This window comes from Dipteris shenzhenensis, chromosome 3 (assembly GCF_047967505.1).
Source record: "Dipteris shenzhenensis isolate YYH24624 ecotype China chromosome 3, Dip_SZ_1.0, whole genome shotgun sequence".
Classification (NCBI taxonomy): domain Eukaryota; kingdom Viridiplantae; phylum Streptophyta; class Polypodiopsida; order Gleicheniales; family Dipteridaceae; genus Dipteris; species Dipteris shenzhenensis.
In genome coordinates, this window is record NC_141598.1 from 37,858,101 (window position 1) to 37,874,675 (window position 16,575).

At 38.9% G+C, this 16,575-nt stretch overlaps 1 protein-coding gene and 1 long non-coding RNA gene across 2 annotated transcripts; both read left to right on the forward strand.

Moving 5' to 3' along the window:
- The first annotated feature begins 6,006 nt into the window (after window positions 1-6,006).
- On the forward strand, window positions 6,007-10,595 carry LOC147903748 (uncharacterized). Its single transcript, XR_015540779.1, has 3 exons — window positions 6,007-6,096; window positions 8,420-8,493; window positions 9,525-10,595. It is a non-coding gene; the product is annotated as an uncharacterized LOC147903748 (long non-coding RNA).
- LOC147903749 (uncharacterized protein At2g39795, mitochondrial-like) lies at window positions 6,319-7,506 on the forward strand. The gene is made up of 3 exons (XM_087372670.1): window positions 6,319-6,603; window positions 6,696-7,042; window positions 7,187-7,506. Exons 1-3 carry the CDS (start codon window positions 6,319-6,321, stop codon window positions 7,344-7,346), a joined length of 792 nt encoding a protein of 263 aa, XP_087228796.1. The 3' UTR covers window positions 7,347-7,506.
- Window positions 10,596-16,575: the final 5,980 nt, after the last annotated feature.

The following is a 16,575-nucleotide window of genomic DNA, read 5'->3' on the forward strand; positions in this document are numbered from 1 at the left end:
GAGGCACCACGACCTAGGACCAAGTCTCTTAGATCTAGTTAACAAGCTGAAGAAATGTATGCTTATTTATTTTTTAAAAGTTTCTGTTGTGAATATGCATATGCATCATTGTCTGTGATGTGCTCTTTCTTTTTTAATGTATTTATTGGTGCATTGTATAGAGTAAGTTGAAATTGGTTTGGCATGCTTTATGTAGTGTAGTAATATGATTTCATACATGAAAGAAGGGCTTGGTTTAGGAAGTGGTGTCTGGTTTCTGCGCTCACAAGGCAGGGGGCTAAGAGGCACCATGACCTAGGACCAAGTTTCTTAGATCTAGTTGACAAGCTGAAGAAATGTATGCTTATTTATTTTTTAAAAGTTTCTGTTGTGAATATGCATATGCATCATTGTCTGTGATGTGCTCTTTCTTTTTTAATGTATTTATTGGTGCATTGTATAGAGTAAGTTGAAATTGGTTTGGCACGCTTTATGTAGTGTAGTATTATGATTTTAAACATGAAAGAAGGGCTTGGTTCGGGAAGTGGTGTCTGGTTCCTGCGCTCACAAGGCAGGGGGCTAAGAGGCACCACGACCTAGGACCAAGTTTCTTAGATCTAGTTGACAAGCTAAAGAAATGTATGCTTATTTATTTTTTAAAAGTTTCTGTTGTGAATATGCATATGCATCATTGTCTGTGATGTGCTCTTTCTTTTTTGATGTATTTATTGGTGCATTGTATAGAGTAAGTTGAAATTGGTTTGGCATGCTTTATGTAGTGTAGTATTATGATTTCAGACATGAAAGAAGGGCTTGGTTCAGGAAGTGGTGTCTGGTTCTTGCGCTCACAAGGTAGGGGGCTAAGAGGCACCATGACCTAGGACCAAGCTCCTTAGTTCTAGCTGACAACTTGAAGAAATATATGCTTATTTAATTTTTTAAAGTTTCTGTTGTGAATATGCATATGCATTATTGTTTGGTATGCATGATGTGATGTGATCCTTCTTTTTTTAATAAGTTGATACCAATTTCATGTATGTTGGGCTATGATAAAGTTGTTCCATTTCTTAGATTTAGAACTATTTTTGAATGCTCTTTTGTTTTGATCCTACATATGGTTTAGGGATGGAAGGATCTAAGCGTAACGCTATTGATTTTGAGTTATCTAAAGGACAACAGAAGTATGTCAATCAGGTCCTTCGAGATGAGCTTCTTGCAGAGATAAATAACATGAGTACAAAGGAGATGGAGATGACCATAGAAAGCACTTCTAGATTGCATACTCTAAAGAGCAAAGTTGTTTTGAATACAAGGCGTCAAGTAGAACTGGATCCTAACAGGAAACACCTTGTAGGGATCACAAAATGGGACACTGATGTTATGCTATGGGTAGAGAGCGACATTGGGAATGTCTTGGCTCGGTTTAATGAATCATGTGCAAGGAACCCAACATTTGCAAATGATATTAATGAGGAAAAGATGCATTTATGGAATTCCTTCTGGGCTAAAAATAAGACAAAGGTTATAAGGTCGGATGTGAAAACCATACTAGGTATAAGTTGGGAGAAAAAGTCAGCAATTGCTTTCGAAAGGGCGGAGGAAGTAGCAAAAGGAGAAGAAAGTGCAAGGATTTTGAATGGAAAAATGTGAGAAGTACAAGGTAGTGATTCTCAAAAGCTACAGATCAGGACAAGTCATATAAGCAATGTGCCCTTCATGATGTACATAACTGAAAATGAGATCCAAGTTGGTGAAAAGATAGGTTCTGGCACATATGGATTTGTCTACAAAGTACAACTCACAGGTGCTCCAGGATTATTACAGCATATATGCTATGCTGGAAAGCAATAAAAGGGTGACATAGGGGATCGTACACGAGAGGCAAGGAAGGAGGGACAAATGCAAATTCGGCATCCTGTGCTTGTTCGTGTTATTGCAACAACTCCAGCAGAGCCCTTGTGGACTATCACACCATATTTTAATGGTGGTAGCTTGATGCACTTCATGAGAACTTTACCATAAGAGCAAGGTAGGTTTAGGCGCTATGTTGACATAGTCCTAAAAAGAGGCAAAGAAACGAAGGCAAGGGCACAAGGAACATTGGAAGATGTATGCACAAGGGAGCAAATAGAGCAAACTAACTACTTTAGTTCAAATGTGCACCACATTATACATGCACTCATTGCTGGATTAGCAAGGTTACATAAGGGTCAATGGATTCATACAGACTTACATCCTGGTAACATTCTGTTAGATTTCACAGCAAATGGTGCATGTAGAGTTGGCATAATTGATTGGGGGATGGCACTAGTTTCTTCAGAGACTAGAAAAGCTTTTAAGGATATGAATAAGACATCTCTAGAGACTGACCAACAATTTACACAAAGGAAGCATAAGAAAGAGCAAGAGCATGCATGAAAGAATTGGTTTGCACCTGAGCTTCAATGTTTTTCTAGGAGAGGTGTGTATAGCCCTCAGTCAGACATATATGCATTAGGATGGATAATTACATAGATTATACAGTTTTGGGAAGACGCAGTTAGGTATTTTGAATAGTCTCGCCACATGCCTGATAGTGCACTATTAAAGTGTATTAAAAAACATGCCTTTGAAAAGATGATGACTGAGAATTCTATAGAGAGAATAGCACTTATGGATACCTATAGTATCCTATCAACATTTGGATGTAATGCAAGTCTAGCAATGCGGCCCCTTGATGAGATGAATGTTGCTTTGAAGCTAGCAACATAGAAAATATACTTAGTCTACCTTTGAATGTTGCTTTGGATGTAATGCAAGTCTAGCAATGCAGCCCCTTAATGAGATGAATGCTGCTTTGAAGCTAGCAATATCTTGTTGTTGTATTCATGTGGTGGACTTGTATTCATTTTGTATTCATATAGTAGATTTGTATGAAAATAAATTAAAGTATTTCTTCTCTTGGAAGATGTGTTATACTTGATTTGCAACGCACTTGAAGTGCACATAATTTTATAAGGATAAGAATTATTATGCTATTTTTTCAGCATGTGTTTAGAGAAAAGAAATTATGTTCTATTTTATGCTCAACTAATAAAGACATAATTTTTTAAACAGGTACTTATCATGGGAAGAAAGAAGAAAGTTCAAGCTCTGGAGAAAAATACAAAAATGACATCTTTCTTATTACCTTCTACATCATTGGGCACTAATATAAACATGTTTACAACATCAAGTACACCAGAGAATTTACTCTCAAGTTCATCATCCATGAATCATGAAGCAATTTATGGGACTCCTGAACATGCTTTGGGCACAATGCATCATGCTAGAAATCAATGTTCTAGATCACTGCTTAACGATGATAGTTTTAACAGGGATTTGAGTTTTCAAGTCTTGGAAGCAAGGAAGACAGGATCACAAAACTGTAATCAAGGGAATGCAATTGGAATTGAAAATTCATGAGCTGGCACATCATTGACAAATAATGAGGTAGTGGATTTAACTGGATTGGAAAGTGGAAAAATGTCAGAAACAGTATCATCAATGTCAACACCAACTGAAGAAGCCATTGAGAATGCATCACAAAATTGCAACTCTTCAAGTAAGCAGAAGAGAAAGAGAGCTTGGGATATTTGTAGGAATTTTCAAGAAGATTGGGTAGCCAAATATCCTTGGTTAGACGTAGAACAAGTGGACTGAGGATGCATCAAGTGGGCCATTTGTAAAATATGCACATGGGCAAGGAAAAAGGAGGCACGGTTACAATTGAAGATTGATACGATTGAGAAGCATTGTGGGAAGGTTTACAAGACTGTAGAAGGTACAAGTAATGAAAAGAAAGTGATCAAAGAATGGGACAAGGAAAATAACCGCCACTTAAAAAATGAGATTGACTAGTGCAATTCTCAACTATCATGCAAATATTGAAGCAAGGCCACTCACTGATAGACTTCTCGGGTTACCAATCATATCTTTAATTTTTGGATGTTCCTAATTTGGCAAGCATGCATTGGTCAAGGAGTAGCACAACAGATATGGCTAACCACATGAACCAAGTCATAATTGATGATTTAAATGAGACTTTAAAACTTGCAGACTTTTTTTTTGTGTCATTGGATGAGTACACAGCTGTGGATACTACATCATGGTTGGGAATGCATTTGTACGTGGTAGAAAACAATAAGAGAAAACCATATTTTTTACATGTACACAAAATTAATTTAGAATCCAATGCTAATAACTTAGTGCAAGTTTTGATCCAAGCTTTAAAAGAGTATGGAGGCGTGACAGAGTCTGAGATGGTCAAGAAACTTGTTTGTTTTGCATGTGATGGTGCTTCAGTCTTGCAAGGTTGTCGGAATGGTGTCTCTGTACAAATAGAAACAAAATATGCTTCTTACTGTGTTGGGATACATTGTATGGCTCATCGCACAAATCTAGCTTACAAAGTTGTGTCCACATTTCCATTAGTACAACGAATCGAGACGTTGGTTAAAAAAAGCTACTCTTACTTTTGCAAGAGCCCAAAAAGATACAATCAATTTAGAGTTATTGAAGAAGCAGTGGGTACAAAAGGGAGGAAGATTTTGAAGAATGTGGATACTAGATGGATATCTTTGGTTCAGCCAGTGAAAAGATTATGGGATGAATACAAGACTTTGGTCTATTTAATGCACATGGAGGCAGAAGAAGACCAACATAGATTCGACATTGGGATTGTGTGGAATTATTCCACTTTTAGACAAAATGAATATGTTGAGTAAAATGTCGCAATCGAAGGATATTTATATCAATGAATATGTCAAGGCAATAAAACTCACTAATTTATGTATAACAACAGCATATGATAAGGAGTCAAGCTCCAGTTTTCAAGACGAGAAATTGTTTAAAGATTGGAAAAGTTTAATAGACCTAGATGGGGATTCCTCACTTTTAACATGTGACCAGGAAGGATATGTTTGCCTTCGTGCAAACAATCAGGTTTTCAGGATGACGAGAGAAAACAAACGACACAAAAGACTACAATACATTAAAAAAGAGGCTTTTTTAAAGAAAGTACAAATAGTGAAAAATCCCCTTAGTGAAGTTGCAAGTGCAGCGGTAGATGAGATCAAAAGTAGGTTTCCACGAAATGACCTAATGGAAGCATTTACCATCATATTTCCACAATTTTGGATCAATGGATCTTATGAAAGTATCAAAGTAGGTCTAAAGAATCATTTGGATGCTCTCAAAAAACACTTTGGACGGGACATTGACATGGACAATATAAAGTACAATGGTTTGTTGGATTTTGGAAAGCTTTATTCACAGTCTTTCCTTTTTGGAGAAGTCATGCACCAGCAAAGTAATTTAATGGAAAACGTTCAAATGCAAGGTTCGATGGTTCGGCTTTGGAACGAGCTCTCTCGCAGTACATTCCTACAAGATAACATTTCTGAGTACTTCAAGCTTGCAAATTTATGTCAAACCTTTATTCTTGGCTCAGTTGAGGATGAAAGGTGTTTTAGTACTCTCGGTTACTTGAAGAATAAGCTTCGTAATAAGCTAGATGATAACTTAGATCTTAGCTTGAGATTATACTCTTGTTCTTATGATGTTAGTAGCTTTCCGTATGATAGAGCATTAGCACTCTGGAAGTCAAGCTGTAAAAGAAAAGGCTATAATTAGCATTTTTGGACTATTTAAATTAGACTTTGAGAAATTTCTTCCCCCATTGGATTTGAAGGATTTTCATTATCCTTAAACAATTTTATGTTTTGCATACTCTACAGTATCCTAAATGATAGCTATTTCATGTATTTTGAAATTATGTAAAACGGAAAAGACAGAGTTTTCAATATAACTAGGTTTTAGTATATTTGTGAAAATTGAAAGTTTTTTAAATGCCCTAGAATATTTAGCCAAGTTTTGAAACAAAAATTATAACAAAAGATATAATTCGCCAATTCTTTGAAACTTTTAAAAATAATTTATGAAAAATTTCGCCAGTATATTATAATACTATATTTCTATACCTTCGATAAAAACATCCCTGGTGTACACTTAGTCTATCTCTTGTGCACTCCTCTCTCTCTACTTGCATTATCACACCTTGGGCCGATGGTGCCATGTCCTCAATCGACACCTGGCTAGGTACGTGGTGCCTTCTTTGTAGAAGCTCATGCTGAAATGTCTTCTTATGCCCTCCCAAATCATCACACACTGTTCGTCGAAGCTCTTTTGCTGCCCCTAGCAATATGCAACACCATGAGTTTCTACTACAGAGAAGGCACCAGGTGACGCCTGGCCCCCCGACCCGGGGCCGGCGGGCCAGGTACACCTGGCAAGGCAGAGGGCGTCGAGTGGAGATGTTGCATGAAAACTTTTGTGAGGGAAATGGCTGTGAGGTGGTGTAACGGCCTCTTCCGCCTCCCCATTCGCTTCCAAATCAAATTCTTAAACTTGCTTCCATTTTCTCATTTCTCTTCCTCAGCTGATCACGACAATCTCCAACCTCCCCCTCGCAAGAAATTTTCCAGGCCTCCATCTACATCGAGCCCTACTTCTCCCTCCACTGATCATCTCGATGCTGACTCTTTCCTTCTCGATTCCTTGAAAACAGAGCTCAAAGACACTTCCTACCTCGTCAAGAAGTACCAGGTAAGAGACTAAGAGCTTTTAGGGCTTCTGGATGACCTGCACTTTCGGCTTGTCCTTGCTGATGGCGTTAGTGTTGTTTGGTGAACTGCCAGAATCCGTTCAAAGGCTCATTTAAGCCTTTTGAGGTTGTGCCGAATGTAGATGCGAGCGACTTGACTCTGTGCAGGAAGTTTGGCAATGAAGAAGTCGTTGTGGAGTGTATATTAGACATAGAAGAACCACAAGACGAGGATGACCATTCTGAAGACGAGGAAGATGAACCAAAGTTTGATCAGCGTTTGACTCTCAAAGTTCGGATTTCGAAAGGTTCTTCCGAAGACGGACCGCGACTATCGTTTATTTGTTCTTATGACAGGAGCGAATCTATCGTCATTGACGATATTGCTTACCTTGGCAAATCGTCGTTCGATAACAATACCTACTCAGGTCCTTGTTTCACGTAAGTGGTTTGAAATCTTCCTTGGAATGAGACTCTTCCTCAGAGTACCGTTGATGAAGGAAAATGCTTCTACCCGTTCTGTTTTTAATGACATGGTTTATCCTTTTACCAGCTTTGATGTTTGTCCGTGCCATTTCTTTTCAGAGACCTGAACGCAAACATAAAGCAGGCTTTCCAGAACGTGATCAAGGCTCGAGGCATTAAATCGAGTCTTGCAGATCATATAATTGACTATTTAACTTCTCAATACCAGGCCGACTATATTAAGTGGTTGCAGAATATTCGATCTTTCTTAAAACGATGAGTTGTGGTCTTTATGTTCTGGTGCATCTTTTAGAAGTACGCATTTTCAGAAGGATTTATGTCAGCTGTTTGGACCGTTTAACCTTAAATTTCATCAAAACAGGTGCGGCTAGGAAGAGGTGGTTGTAAGAGTGTGACGTGCGCTCACACTTAAACTCGCTTGCTTGCTTACTTGTTCACTCCCACTCACTCTCCCTGTGATGGCCTGCCATCCTTCCCTTTTTCTCACTTCCACAAACACAAACCACATACTCCCACACAAAATTTTGCCAAACTATTGTATGTAGAAACAAAGATAGAGAAATGCCATGTTACAATGATTTCATCCATGCTACTTTGTGCCACATGGGTTGGTGGTGAAAATAAATCTGATGCCATTGTATACATTTCTTTCAATTCGTTCTCTGGATTGAAGCTTGGATGAATTCAGCTCCTCCTCACACTCCTTCCTTTTTTTGTTAATTTGAATTGAGTGGGCAGAGTATCATTTTCATGTCGTGGGAGCTATGTGCATTGACAATTTTACACCAACCCTTTTTTGCCATGTGGAATGTTTCCGAATGTCACCATGGAGGCTCATGATGAGTGACTAGCAGAGCTGTGGTATTCCAACTTAGTTAATCTTTATCAATTTAAAAGAAAATCAACAATTGCTGAGATGAGAGCATGACAAGGCTGTTTTTAATACCAGATGAGCAGTTTTGATTGGTTTGATTGTCAAGGAAGATGAAGGCATTGATGCGACTCTCCTCTTATCTGCTGGTCCAGCCTCCTGAAAATGGGTTGGAAGTTTTAATCAGGAGCTGTGCATTGCATCGAGGGGTTTATCTTTTATGATTCTATTAAATTTTTCAGTTGTATCTTCTGGGTGAGACTCTGTTAAGGTGCATATGCAGGCCTTTTATGATGAGATATGAGACCCTATTTTGTTTGATAATGTTTGCTGCCAATCTGTTGTAAACATCCTCGTGACTGCAAAAGTGAGTCCACTTTGCAAGCTTAATGTGTCTTCAGCTCCTTGTAGTTTGTACCTTCCATAAAGCACTATTAAAAACTAGTTTTCTTTTGATTCAGGATGTGAATCTGATGCTTGTACTTCTGTGAAGTGATGGGTCACAGATCTGCATTTTGAAGTTTGCAAATATCAGGTATTGCAGATTTGAGGAGGTAATCATAGTTTCAGCAGGATGATTATACTTTGTCGTCATCCATTCTGTAAATTAAATTATACCATTGTGGAGATGTAATGGCCATCGTTTTAGAATGTCTGTAGCTCATATTCAGATTGCCTGCCTTTAGAAGTTCTACATGATCCATCGATATGGGTTCTACTCTGTGTACGTGCACAAGCATGTATGAATATGAAATATTCAACGCCCAAGACAGCTAAAAACTTTATAGATATGTCCACAGATAGGACCAAAGATGAATACAAAACATGACTCACAACCTACACCATGTGGAGAGCAGGATGCTACTCCACTGGTGCTAGATCTGAGGCCGCTCTCTCCTCCTGCCTTGTGCTTCCAGGTCTTCAGTGGCTTAGGGAGGAGCACCGAAACGCCTCGTCAGCTACTTTTCTGCTGTGGGTGTTATGCTCCAATGTTAAGCTCTACACTGGTGGCTAGGGCCTGCTGTAAACTCTCTGCGTGCTGGTGGTCCCTTAGCTGCACCCTGCTGAGCCAATTTCCATCTTCTAGTTCACCCTGCAAGTGCTGTGATGACCTGCTGAATGTATTTACATCCTGCCCATTGTTTGTGCCTTTGCCCCCCAATTGGGCCATAGGTTGCAAAAATGAGCGATGAACTATGGATTTAGTTGACCCACCCTTGGGGTCATTTGGTGGTTAGGATTATAATGGTTCCAACAGAGTGGTAGTTAGCTCCTAGGTTAGGCCACCTATTCATGTCATTGCTAGGTGGTTAGAGATTTGTAAGGGTCCCTAGGGCAGCCAGTAAGATGTTAGTATTGCATCTATGTGCATGTGTTAGTGCATTCTGATTGGGTACAGGCAGTGCCACATGGGTGGCTTGACCCTTATGAAAGTCAAAGGGTAGGTTCACCCTCACTTCCTCAGCTTGTGCTATGTATTGTGCATTCATTGTTTTTGCAGCTAGTTACTACTATCTTTAAGTATGTGCTCTCACTATCTTCTCATGAGCATTGTTGGCATTTCAGTTTGCAGCAATTCATCAGAGTGTGCAGGTTGCCATCCTGCTGTTAGACCTGTGAACCCCACTCTCTTGGGCAGTCCTCTAACTGAAGGCGCACACATACCAAGCTTGGGTATTTGAGGCTTGAGGTCCTTGAGAGCTCCCCTGTAAGACTCAGTAGAGAGGTGATTCTGCCAAGCAAAAGGCTTGTGCAGAAGAGACTGCTGAAGCAGAGAAATCAGAGGATTTAAGACCTGAGAACATCTGTAATTAGGGCAAGGTGTTCCAGAGCAACAATGAACGGCGCAGTCGTACATCAAGAGCAAAATGAAAGGAGGTGTGCAGATGGGCTCACCTTCATACTATCACTACAGCAGGTAGGTCCAGAACACCAATAGAAGTTCTTCACATTGGGCTGCCTAGACAACACAAAGCCCACAGAAGCTCTAGAAGAGCAACACAGGCTGAACCATATGAGGAGGTAGGAGAACACTTCTAGATGTCACAAGGGTCCACATCTATTCAGCACCCTGCTGATAGAGGGTGGCACACTTTGCACATATTTTGTATATAATTTAGTCCATCTTGCTGTTTCTCTCTCTCAGCATTGTTCAATTACGGTCTGCACATTGGGTATACTGAAGGATTTGTACGAGATCGACAATACCTCTCGAATCATTACTCTCTAGCATCAGTTGTACAATCTCGACATGAATGAAGGAGATAACATGCATGATCGTCTGACGAAGGTCAACGTTATGCGGGACCGGCTTGCAACAGTTGGTTAGAAGGCAGATTCGAGTCTGTTGGCACTACTGACACTCCATAAGCTACAAAGGAGCTTCAAGAGCTTCATGACGAATCGTGATCGATGGTCAATGGTCTTTGGCCGGTGGCATTCAAGCAAACATGTGCCACCGTCCTCACACTTAGTCACACAATATGCTAAGTCAATATGCATGTGTCCCACTAACCCACCAATGTGGTGGAATTGGTCTACTATGAAGGGTTATATAAGGAGGCCAATTCTCAAGCATTAACATCAAATGCCAATATCCCTATCTGAAGTCCTTCTCCATCTAGAGTCTGTCTAGATTGCCATCGAAGCTCTACTGGAGGGTGCACGGGTGGACAGCACCATCAGTTGTATCTGATACAAAATTTTTATTTTGTTCTATTGTGTTTATTCTTTGGTTATTGTACTATCGTTGTTATCAAATGATCTCTCCGTTGCATCGCATTTTTATAATATCAAGTCATTCACAGCTTACTGTTTCAGGTCAAAGTCTATGTGTGTTTTAGAATAACACACATTCCTATCTTTGAGTTTCTTGATGTACCAAGGCTTACAATGCTCAAAGCACCTTGGTCCAATCAAAAGTTCATAAACTTCATATACAACTTTGTCTGCTCACTCAAGATTCTAGAACTAAACTTTCGTTGAAACAAACACTGTTTTCAGCACTAGTATGAGGAAAACAAACACAAGTATGTGAAAAAAAAAAGTCTAATAAACCTAATTAGATTAATCAAGCTACTATAATTTCACTACTACAAAACAAAACAATTTCAACCACCGAGTTGGTTGCATCGTATTTCTATAATATCAAGCCATTCAAAGCTTATTGGTTTAGGTTAAAGTCTATGTGTGTTTTATAATAGCACACATTCCTATCTTTGAGTTTCTTGATGTACCAAGGGTTACAATGCTCAAACTTCCTTTGTTCAATTAAAAGTTCATAAACGTCATATATAACTGTCTGCTCACCCAAGATTCTGGAACTAAACTTTTGTTGAAACAAACACTATAGTTTCAACACTAGTATGAGGAAAACAAACACAAGTATGTGCAAAAAAATAGTCTAATAAGCCTAATTGAATTATTCAAGCTACTATAATTTTACTACTATAAAACAAAACAATTTTAACCATTGAGTTGGTTTAGAACAATGTAATCAACCTAATTAAACTAATCAAGCTATTAGAAGGTTAAATAATTTCACGATTATAAATCAAAACAATTTTAACCACCGAGTGATGAGCTTAGACTAGATACATAACTAGTGTTTGACCTATACCATCTCGGTGTTCTGACGATCGGGATGGTTTAGGACAATCACACTTCTAATTAAACTAATCAAGCTACTAGAAAAAAAAAATAACAATTAGATGACAATCACATTAATTAATTGAATTATATATTGTTGTGCTAACCATCACGTTGGTTTTAGATGATCACAGTCCAAGCGAGGTCCAAGCATGATTCGGATCAACCCAAAAATTAAACTAAACTAATTTAATTGTCAGTAAAATAAAATAATTTAACTACTAGGACACAATAATTTCAACCATCGGGTTGGTCATCAATTATTTTGGTTGTGAAATATATTTTTGTTTATTATTTGTTCAATCACATTGGTTCAAAACAATCACATAACTCTTGTTTGACCTGAACCAGATGGGTGATATAGTGCATGATGTTCTAACGACCGGGTTGATCATCAATTATTTTTGTTGTGAAATATATTTTGGTTTACTTTTTGTTCAACTACGCTGGTTCAAGACAATCATGATCGAACAACTAACACAGGCAATGTGCAAACAAGGGTAGTAATGTTAGAGATATAAGAAAAATTCAAAGCTAGGAAGGATGCAGATCATGTAGAGTGCAACATAGTGGAGAAGGATATGAGAAAAAGATTTGGCAAGATTGGAAGGTTAAGCATGATTCTCATTGGTGAATTACAATGCCACTCTACAGGAACTTGCGAAGGCCCTTAGAAATTCATGGAAGAGGTACTCTGTGTTGTCTGACACCCGAGAAACATTGAAACTCTTGCAAAAGGCCTACCCAAAAGCCTCTAAAGATATTTAATAGCTTCAAGATCAATTTCCTTCAGGGAGAATCATGTCGAGCAACTAAAGGCAAACTTCCACACCTTGAAAATAAGGCAAGAAGGAATAAAAAAATAGAAAAAGGTTACCTTTATAATATTGAAATTCTCAAGAGTCCAATCAGATGACTATGCTTGTCTAATGCAATAGGGTCCTACATGTTGTATCTACCATGGGCACATTATTTATGGGTGTTAGATCCGATGCACCTAGTGTGGCCACACTTTGCATGTTTTTTGCTTTGGGATGTTTACACATATAAATCCAATATGCAATTTTGTCTTTTTCCCCACTGCCAAAGTCATGGGTAGATAAAATGTGCCTACTTGCTGCAACTGTCCATGTCAAGTAGAGACTACATGCTCATTAGCCATAAAAAAAGGAGACAAAAAAAGGAGACTTGATGAAGGGAAGAGCTCCATGATGAAGTGAGGGAGCTCCCTAATTCATGGAAAGGATGAAAAAGAATCAGAGAGCCCTCATGAATTTAGGTCAAAGAAGAAAGAAAGAATTAGAGTGCTAGGTGTGAAGGGAGCTCTAGGCAGTTTTTAAAAGAAAGCCAAATCGCAAAAAAACCATTTTTTTTGCATTTGATGTCAGCTATACCATGTGTAACTGAAGGAGCTCTAGGTGCGGGGGTCCCACTTGTCGTCCCATAGCCATGCTATGCCTCTCTCCCAAAAGATCTTGAGAGGGGTTCCACCACCTTATTATATGCAAGTCCCATAGAATTCCCACATTGCTTATGGGATTAGGAGGGCCATGTGTCCAATAGCACCTAGCAGACCAATCAACTAACTTGCCATTAACCAGAAGCCACACAAGAGGGGGCACCCAAGGGGGTTAGCGCATTTCCAACACCCCCATGGGCTAAGCACCTTAAAAGGTGAGCCAACCAAAACAAAGGCCAACCCACCAAGGTACACAAAACTGCACAAGGAGGACAACCTCCCAAAGTGCCAAAAACATGTCACCACCAAATGTAGCCATCCACTTGCTGGTGCATGCGAGCCATCGCCAAAATTGTCATATTGGAAAATCACACCATGAATTATGAACCTTCACAATGACATTTTACTTAATTTCCACCACATGGATCGCAACATGTCCATGTGTAGATACAGTCTACCACCTATCTGTATGGGTCGCCACAGTCTGCAATGACAGAAAGACATCAGAGCATAGATAACCAGAAACAACTTGCCATGCATCATCTACCCACAAATAGTTTGCCGGACCATACTAGCTTTGATACCATGTCAAAAATTACAGTTTCTACCACGTGTAACCAAAGGGAGTGTCAGGTTTGGGGGCTCCCACTCCCCACCGTCTCATAGCCACGCTATGCCTCTCCTCCCAAAAGGTCCCGATAGGGATGAGAGAAAGGCGTTCTACCACCTTATTATATGCAAGCCCCATAAACTTCCCACATTTCTTAGGAGGGCTCAATGCCACATGTCCAACATTGCCTGACAGCACTAATCAACCCATTTTCCATTAACCACCACAAGCCACACACGGGGACTGCACCCAAGGGGGTTAGCCAATTTCCAACATTTGAATGGTCTTGAGATGTACCCATCAAACTATTAAATTATTTGTCAAAGTTCTTGTATAATTGTGTTCTTTGATTATTGAACAAAGTTCTTGTATGGATGTTATTCTTTAATTATTTGCTAGAGTTTTGTATGTTTTGCAATAAGAGTAATGTTTTCCTCTATATCTTAATTTTACAAGCTAATTGATTTAGGCTTGACTGTTGAAACTTGCAGGGAATTGTACAAGCTAGCTGCTTTAATATTAACTGATCTAACATGATGGTTTGTTGATAAATTAATTCTCATCATTTTTTTTGTAGATCTTAGAGAACCTCATGAGTACTTAATACTCACTCTCCAAATGAGATTACATTTTACTATCTAAGATGGTTGGTTTAGCGTCAACTTACAACTAGCACGGTGGTTGTGGAAGCGAGGGGGTTTAGGATTTACTATTGGTTCGACAAAAAACATAAGCTTAATTGTACAAGCTAGCTAGTTTATGATTAACTATAACTAGCAAGGTGGTTGAATAAGGTAGCTACTTTAAGAGTAATTTGCAAGTAGCATAGTGGTCTATTGAAAAAATACTCTCTACTAGAATGACAATATATTATCCTTGCTTTAAGATGTAAACTCATAGTGTAAGCTATTGGTTTAGGATCTCCCAAAACCATCTTATTTGTTCCTGTTTAGTACAATCCAAGTAGTGTAAGAATAATTTCAACCATCACGATGGTTTCTAGCTAGAACAACCTAGCTCACTTATGATTGTTCCTGGTTAGAACAAGCTAGCAGGCTTATAATTAACTATGTATGGTGGGTTCTAGTCAAAAAAATTGTCTTATTCTACTCCAATACATACTTGTAAATAAACATACACTCAATTGTACAAGCTACCTATTTTATGACTAAGCATAGCTAGTGCTAGTGCACTGATTTTTTGTGCTAGCAAGTTTATGAATAATTGCAACCAATGTAGTTGTTTTTGGTAGAAGCAAGGTAAATTATTGATGGTTAACTACAACCAAAATTAAACCCTCCCCATTTGTGGTTTGACCTTGTTTCTCTCAAGAACCATCTCTACATAAGGTTAAATATGACATAGCTCCCACTCTTGTACAACTACAATTGCCATTTTTAGGTAAAATGTGTCCCATATGCTATGCAAATTGTGTGCTTCATCAATGGTCTCATAGTCCTATCTGTTCCTTCTTTGCACTTCAATCATTTTGACCTCATGGAACACTCTATGCACTAAAATATTGCTAAGGCTTTGTTTATGCGATGGGAAACACTCATGGAACCTGCAAATCCTTGAACAACACAGCAACATCCTTCAAAAATACGCACAAACTCTCAAAATTCACAAACGAAAGAGATAGAACAAGCGTGCTGGGTACAATCTCCCCTCATAGGAGTGGTGCTCTTCTTCCACCTCCTATGTATTTATGTATATTTCCCAAAAAGCTTCCGAGCAAAAATCATATAAAAGCCTCTGTGCTTTCCTCCATGCACCCTTTTACAAAAAGCCCATCCACCTTCTAGAATAGCTAGCTTTTTCTAAAAATAAAGCTTTTTCTAACTTTAGTTTATACACTTAGCCAAGCCACTAATATTCCAAAATTCAAATATGTACATAAGCTTTTGTAATATCAAAAATTAGGCATACGCCTTATTTATCCCCGCATCACTGGAGTTGCACCTACGTGCCCAAAATATGGCGGATCATGCTTGCCAGATGCCATCGCCCAATCAATTACTATTCCCCTGGATTCTCACGATCAATAGTAATGAAATATTTCAGCATACGATAACCTTGGAATTAATCACCACAATCAATCAACCTTTTAGTATTATAGCAACGCAAAATCAATAAATCACAGATGAATGGTGCACACATGCGACACATACCATCTCATGGTGCACCTGACGCTACACATGAATAAAATCGTACGGATGGTGCACACATGCTACACATACCATCATCGCGTAAGTGGTGCACACAATGCTACACACTCATACAACCGCAACCATATATCCAACCATGTAGGAGCACACATACATCACTACGGAACAGCGAGCACACATGCATCAGCTGCACGACAAAAATGCTGGATCTCACTAAACTAAATACTGAAGGATTAAATTAATGGGATAATTCCAATTCTCGTAACATCCCTCTTGCTTGAAATTGCAAGTGCCCTTAATTGTGTGACAAAAAAGTAGTCAATAAATCAAGGTACTGGTGAAAATATCGCTCGGGCATCCACTTAGCATCCTCAACGGGGTGGTTCTTAAATGTAAGAAGATAAATAGGATACGAGTTTCCACGTCTCGTTTGAGTGATTTGTTGATCAATGGTCTGGTCTGGCTCTAAGAGCTGGGTCTCTCCTTGAAGCAACGGTGCATCGTCTAAAATAGGTCGAATTGGTGGGTCTCCATGGAAAGGTTTCAGGAGGTGCACATGAAAAGAATCATGAATTTTCCAATCGGGTGGTAATTTGAGCCGATAGGCATTGTCATTAATGCGCTACAAAACTTTAAAGGGACCATAGGATTTAGGGGCAAACTTAACTACAGGTTGTGTCTCAATACTCTTAAGTCTGCGCTTCTCAATACATAACATGACTAGATCACCTT

Bases quoted from the DNA above. Each gene is read 5' to 3' on its own strand.
- LOC147903749 (XM_087372670.1), top strand. From the start codon at position 6,319: ATGAAAACTTTTGTGAGGGAAATGGCTGTGAGGTGGTGTAACGGCCTC. The intron at 6,604-6,695 runs GTAAGAGACTAA...GTGAACTGCCAG, and splicing joins ACCTCGTCAAGAAGTACCAG to AATCCGTTCAAAGGCTCATT. The intron at 7,043-7,186 runs GTAAGTGGTTTG...ATTTCTTTTCAG, and splicing joins TACTCAGGTCCTTGTTTCAC to AGACCTGAACGCAAACATAA.